This window comes from Gracilinanus agilis, chromosome 5, assembly GCF_016433145.1.
Source record: "Gracilinanus agilis isolate LMUSP501 chromosome 5, AgileGrace, whole genome shotgun sequence".
Lineage (NCBI taxonomy): Eukaryota > Metazoa > Chordata > Mammalia > Didelphimorphia > Didelphidae > Gracilinanus > Gracilinanus agilis.
Genome location: NC_058134.1, coordinates 209898945 through 209904676, shown reverse-complemented (window position 1 = coordinate 209904676; position 5732 = coordinate 209898945). Strand labels below are relative to the sequence as shown.

At 40.0% G+C, this 5732-nt stretch overlaps 1 protein-coding gene across 1 annotated transcript; it reads right to left on the bottom strand.

Annotated features, from left to right (window-relative positions):
* Positions 1-2228: 2228 nt before the first annotated feature.
* On the bottom strand, positions 2229-3389 carry LOC123249594 (regulation of nuclear pre-mRNA domain-containing protein 1A-like). The gene has a single exon (XM_044678667.1). It carries the CDS (start codon positions 3387-3389, stop codon positions 2451-2453), a length of 939 nt encoding a protein of 312 aa, XP_044534602.1. The 3' UTR covers positions 2229-2450.
* Between the last annotated feature and the right edge of the window lie 2343 nt (positions 3390-5732).

Below are 5732 nucleotides of genomic sequence, written 5' to 3'. Positions count from 1 at the left end.
TAGGAATATGTTGTGTAATTTCTCAATCAAGAGGGAGCTGGCTTTCCTGGGAGTGTTTCATCCACCAGGAAGTTATTTAAAAGTAAATATCCAAACTCAAAAGAAATAAGATAAACACACTAAGGAAGACAAATAATGAAGATCGTTATTGCATTGTTTAAACATATCCCTGTGTGGCTGAGAGATTAGAAGTGTTGCTTAGAGACCAGATTTCTTTCATTCTTAACATAAGACTGTAGATTATGCTGACTAGAAAGAAACCTTCTTGGAGAGCCAGATCCAAAGACTGATGTGAGTTTTCTCCTATTATACTTCTCAAGCAACCTATGTGTCTTATCTGGAAACTGCCTCTGTGCTGGCTAGTCAGCTGTTGTTTCCTTGTTCTTTGTTTGGACTCTATATAGTTTGTAAATCAACAAAGATTTGGAAGAGCGGGTGTTCTTTTCCAGTTCTTTCCCCTGCTCAGTAAACTTTTCTAAGAGGAAAACACAGTCAAGTCATAAAAATTGCTTTAAAAAAGGCAGAAAGTGAGTCTAGAATAGAGGGGAAGATTAATGAAGTTTCTTATTAATGCTTTCCAATAAACTAAGATTTACTTCCACTTTGGAGATCAGGTTTTAGGAATTAAAAAAAAAAAGACTTTCTGTTATTTTAGGCCTGGTCAGGATGGGGTTATAGAGGTAAAGTCAGACAAGTAAAGAACAGAAATCTTTTTCCAGGTTTGTAAAGATTTGTGGCTTTATGAACTAATGAGAGACTAAATTTATAACTGAATATTCCTATAAAATTTAAAATTATAGTCTAAAGATTTCTGTAAATATTTTTTTTTGGTTTCTAAGATGTAAAAGGAGATGATAATTTATTGTCTATGCTAGGTTATATATACTTACAACGGAAATGAAAATGTCTAATCTGCAAAGCAATGCACAAAATGAAAAATTTCCATCATTTATTGACAATGTCATGAACGATTATACTAAAATGGCTATTACCTGGTACAAACCCATTGCTAAAAATGCACTTTTGAAAGAAAGCATGGGATCCAATAGCTTTAACACACAGTGTTATGAATAAAAGGAAAGAAAAACCACATTTGTTTAGGTAACTCTAGGTATATGCAAAGTATACCAGATCTACACTGTAGCATTGCTTTTTATTCAAAAACTTTGAGGGGACATTAAAAGTGTTCCAAGTATACTACACAGAACACTACAACTCATCTACAGTGTCCTATTTCTTAGCATTGTTTGGGTATTGGAGCTAAAAATGAGACTAAAGCTTTTTAAGGATTTATAGCCGGGAAAGACACAAAATCTATTTTTATAGTCCAGTTGATTTAAGAGATTGCTTCACATTAATGAGATCAACTATACTTTAGATAAAACACAAATTTTTCTCCAAAGAAAGGAGATAAAGATTTGTACCTCATGAAACTAGTGCCAGAATCAAGAATATCCCAAGGGGTCAATACTTTAAATTGATGAATTCCTACAAAGCATTTCAAAAGTTTGTTTATTCAAATAATTATAAATGGTGGCATATCCAATGCATGTACCCAATTAAACATGCTTTGTTTTTCCTACATTGAGAGTTGGTGAATTAAGATAAACACGGTTATGCTTTTAAATAGGCAATAAGCTAATTAGGTGCTTTCTTCTATTGTCCCACTGACTATAAATGCAACGCTGATGTGTTCAGGGACACAGTGAGTTGGGGTGATAATTGAAGTCTATTCTGGGATACTCTGACTTGTTTCCATAGTCTTGTAATATTAAATAAGTTTTCAGTAAATTAAAAAAAATTACTCTCTTTGCTGGGTTAAGTACTACCCTTAGAATGTGAATGTCCTCATCTGACTCTCAAATTAATTTCCATTTCCACGTGTATTTAGTCAAAAACATTGAGAGATACAGACAAAGAGACATTTTGGTTGATAGACTAGATTAAGCTTAACCTTAATCTGTCAACTTTAAGTCCTCTTTAACCATCAAATCCCTATCATATATGAGAATAATGTCCCAACCTCCTGATTAGTTCTTCTCCTGAAGAAATTACATATTATACAGTGATTAGATATTGAAGTTACATTCACATATTAATGAAGAAACATAAAGAGGAACCTTCAAAATTACATAAAGAAAAATAGAGAAGTTTCAGTTTCTCACAGGGCCTTGGTTCAAAAAATATATAAAAGGATCTTTTTAAAATAATCACTTCTTTGAGAACATATTAACACATAGATGTCAGTTTTTAAATTGTCATGTTAACTTGCCAATAAAATAGGAAAAAACCCAACATTTTAAATATTTTTTGTAATTTTTTTGTATTTTGTTGGGGATATCTGTGTTAGTGTCATTTTCTCAACAATGTACAAAAATAATACTACAAGACTATCCACTTAACCTATCTTCAGCTCTTGCAAAGTCCTGAGGCCCTGGAAAAAGTTGTCATCAATCCTCACTGTAGATGTCTCCAGCAAATGGAAGATGCACATGGCTGCCTGTGACATTGGGCAACCGAGACAAATCTGGCAGGTTCTGGATTTGAGACCTGAGTTCTTTTCGAACCTGGGATACTCTGGCTAACTTGCGCTTGTATTCTTCCAGCTTATGTTCTTTCTCTGCAAGGGCCTCTTTTTGACAACGAAGAAAATCTGATAACATTCGAGTTAGTTGCTTCCTATCATCTATTTCTGCTGCCAATCGACCATTGTAATCCGCCAAGAGCATGCATGCATCATCTACGATCTTGGAAAGCTGTTCTCCTGATTCTTTATCTGTTATTTTGTCTAGTAGAGATACATCTTGGACTTCAACAGGCAAAGAAGCTATTCTCTGATGAACTGCTGCATCTCCTGAGGCTGCATTTTCAAGTTCTTGTAAGGCTCTAATGAGATCTATAGTCTGTGGAGGTTCACTTGGTGATCCTAGTGATGAACAATTTTCATTCTCATCCACCTTTATTTGTTCATATGAACGCTTTCTAGACTTCTTATTACCATAGAGAGCTTGCCTAAGTTGTTCTAATACATCATTTTCATAAACAGACCTTTCTTCCCAAATAGACAGCACTCTTCCAAGATGCTTTTTACAATTTTCATCAGTCTCACTGGAAACATGCTTAAATGCTTCAACTATTACTGGTGCAAAATCTTTTGTGAACTCTGGTCCTTTTCTTTTGCTGTTCTGGATGACATCATTGGCTAGATAAAGAAATGTCAGCTTCGGATTTGGTTTGGCCTTGCGCAGCTCCCGCTCCCACACGGTGACGATAGGCCGCGAGTGCTTGCGATGGTGGATCAGCCACAACAACAGCGTCTGCACGCTCTGCTGTGAGTTGCTCAGCTCCAACAGCTTCTTCTCCAGCGCCGCCTCCGAGAAGGCGGACATCCCCCCAGCCCGGCGCCCCCACCGCCCAGCGTCCGGCACCGGACACGCCGCGGAGCCCACGGGGAGGAGGGGCTGGCCAGGCCCGGCCACCAGCGCGCTGCCCCCTTACCCTCTGTAAATATTTTTAATAAGCTGTCAGATTCACTCAGTTCTAATGGTTGATCAAAGAAGTACAAAATAGGGAAGGTTTGATCCAAATGGAATCCATGTATGCTGAAAAGTAAGTAAATAATCTTGCTCCTTTGGTTGAAGTCTATATAATGTAGTAAGCTGTGCCACACCTTGATTTAGAGAATTTCCTCAAGTAGCATTAGAACTAGCCTCGCCACCATTATAAGCAAATGAATAGTCCTTTTATATTGATCACCCCAAAACTCTAGAGGCAACACTGTCACCATTTATCAAATTTGGCAATGGATGCTCTGTCAGATCTCTGTCTCTCTCTCTCTCTTTTCTCTGTCTGCATTTCCCTTGTTAGACTTAAAAATCAGTCTGACAGACTACTGAACTATTTCTGGCCTGGGCAAGCTACCCCCAACCCCCAATGTTTCCCAGCACAGTCTTCCTTATCTCCCCCTATGCTAAGCCTAAAACTGAAGCTATCTTATCTGATGAATATTTACATTCTTGAGGAATATTTGCCTACTTAATGAATATTTGCCAAATGCTTCCTGACCCATGACCCTGAAACCCCCCTTGCCAAATGCTTCCTGACCCCTGACCCTGAAACCCCCCTCCCCAGATGCTTCCTGACCACCTGTCCCTGACACTACCTTGATAATTATGTATGTACCAACTCCCTTCCCCAAACATTTCTATATAAACTCTTGGCTGAGAATTCCCAGGGTCAGTTCAGGCACTCCTCTCTGCCTAGGGACCCTAGCTATTATTGCTAGTAAAGAATGAGCCTCTTCTTGCATATTGCATTGTCATTGTGATTCTTCCTCCTGCCATATCGAACCTGGGTTAGGTATTAAAATTTGGGTACAACATATGGGGGCTCATCCTTCATGGCCAGGAAAGGATCCATTGCCAGAAGAGCCAAGAAGGTGAGGAGATCTGGGATTGAGTGGCCTGTGTATGTGGTTGTGTGAATGTGTGCTTGCATTGTATGAGGAGGAAGCCTACCCCAGGTCCCCTTCTGCATGTGGGTAGATGTGTGATTGAACTGATTGGGGAGGTCATGCCCTAGTAAGCATACAGCTAAGTGGTTCGGCTTGCCCCGCTGCTCCGGGATTGATACGGAGGAACCTATGCCAAGCTCACCAGCCACGGGCACCCCTTCTACCGGTTTCTGAGTGAGGACTGGGGAAGTACACAGTTCCTTTTGATCCATGAGGACAAGGGTTGGAAACCCTGGGAGCGAGTGTCGTGTGTAACTGGCAGGCCACATAGACCATTGATCTCCCTATTCCCTTGGAATTACTATGGGAATTGGTGAGGTTTGAGGCCTCACGGGGCCCCAAAGCAAAAGGTCTAAGTCTTGTCTTTGGAGTTCGTCTGGTTGGTTCGAATTCAGCCGGATTTTCTTGGGATTCAAGTCCCGTGAGGAAGGCCAGTGGATGCACTGGAGGTTGGGAGGAGAGAGAGAACTGAGGCAGGATCCCCACATTAATTGTTTGGGATCTGTCTGGGCTCCCCCAGGCAAGTGAGTGTGAGTGTACACACCTTTGTCTTCTGTTTGTCTTGGCCAGTCAGGAATCTGTCAGGTTTAAACCGTCTTTGGTTCATCTTTTGTGTGTACTGGCTGTGTCTGTGTCTTTGGTGTTATTTCAGTCTTTATCATGAGCCAGGGTGAGTCAACCTGGTGCTTGCTGGTTTCCCGGGCTTCAAGGGGAGTTTGGAGGGGAAAACTGCCTTAGGGTAAATTGCTCATAAGCTATTAAATTCTTCCTTGCAAACAGGAAGGAAAAGAAAGAAATACTTTTAATTGTTCCACTTTGATACTTAGGAACTGATATAGAAACACAGCACATAAGTAAGATCTTAAAGAGTTTAAAGATGAGTATATTTTAATTGTATACTTCAGAGGTTTTAAAGAGATGTTCAAGCAAGTAAAAGTTGATAGAAAAGTCATGGATACCTTGTAAAACAGTTTCTTTTTTTAGCAGTACAGTTATTATAGGGGTGCAAATGGTGAAACCCTGGGTTCAGGAAGGAGGCCCTTCTCAGGGATGAGAGGACTCCAAGCTTAGCTTAGAAGTATCCTTTTCAAAGAGTGTGGACATGACTCCTTGCACTCAGGCATTTAGTGAATGGGGGGTCTGTCTGAGATTCTCTGGGCTTAGGCTATGAAGGTATAGCTGGAGGTGTATCTCTTTTGTTACAGGGGCTGGAAGGGGA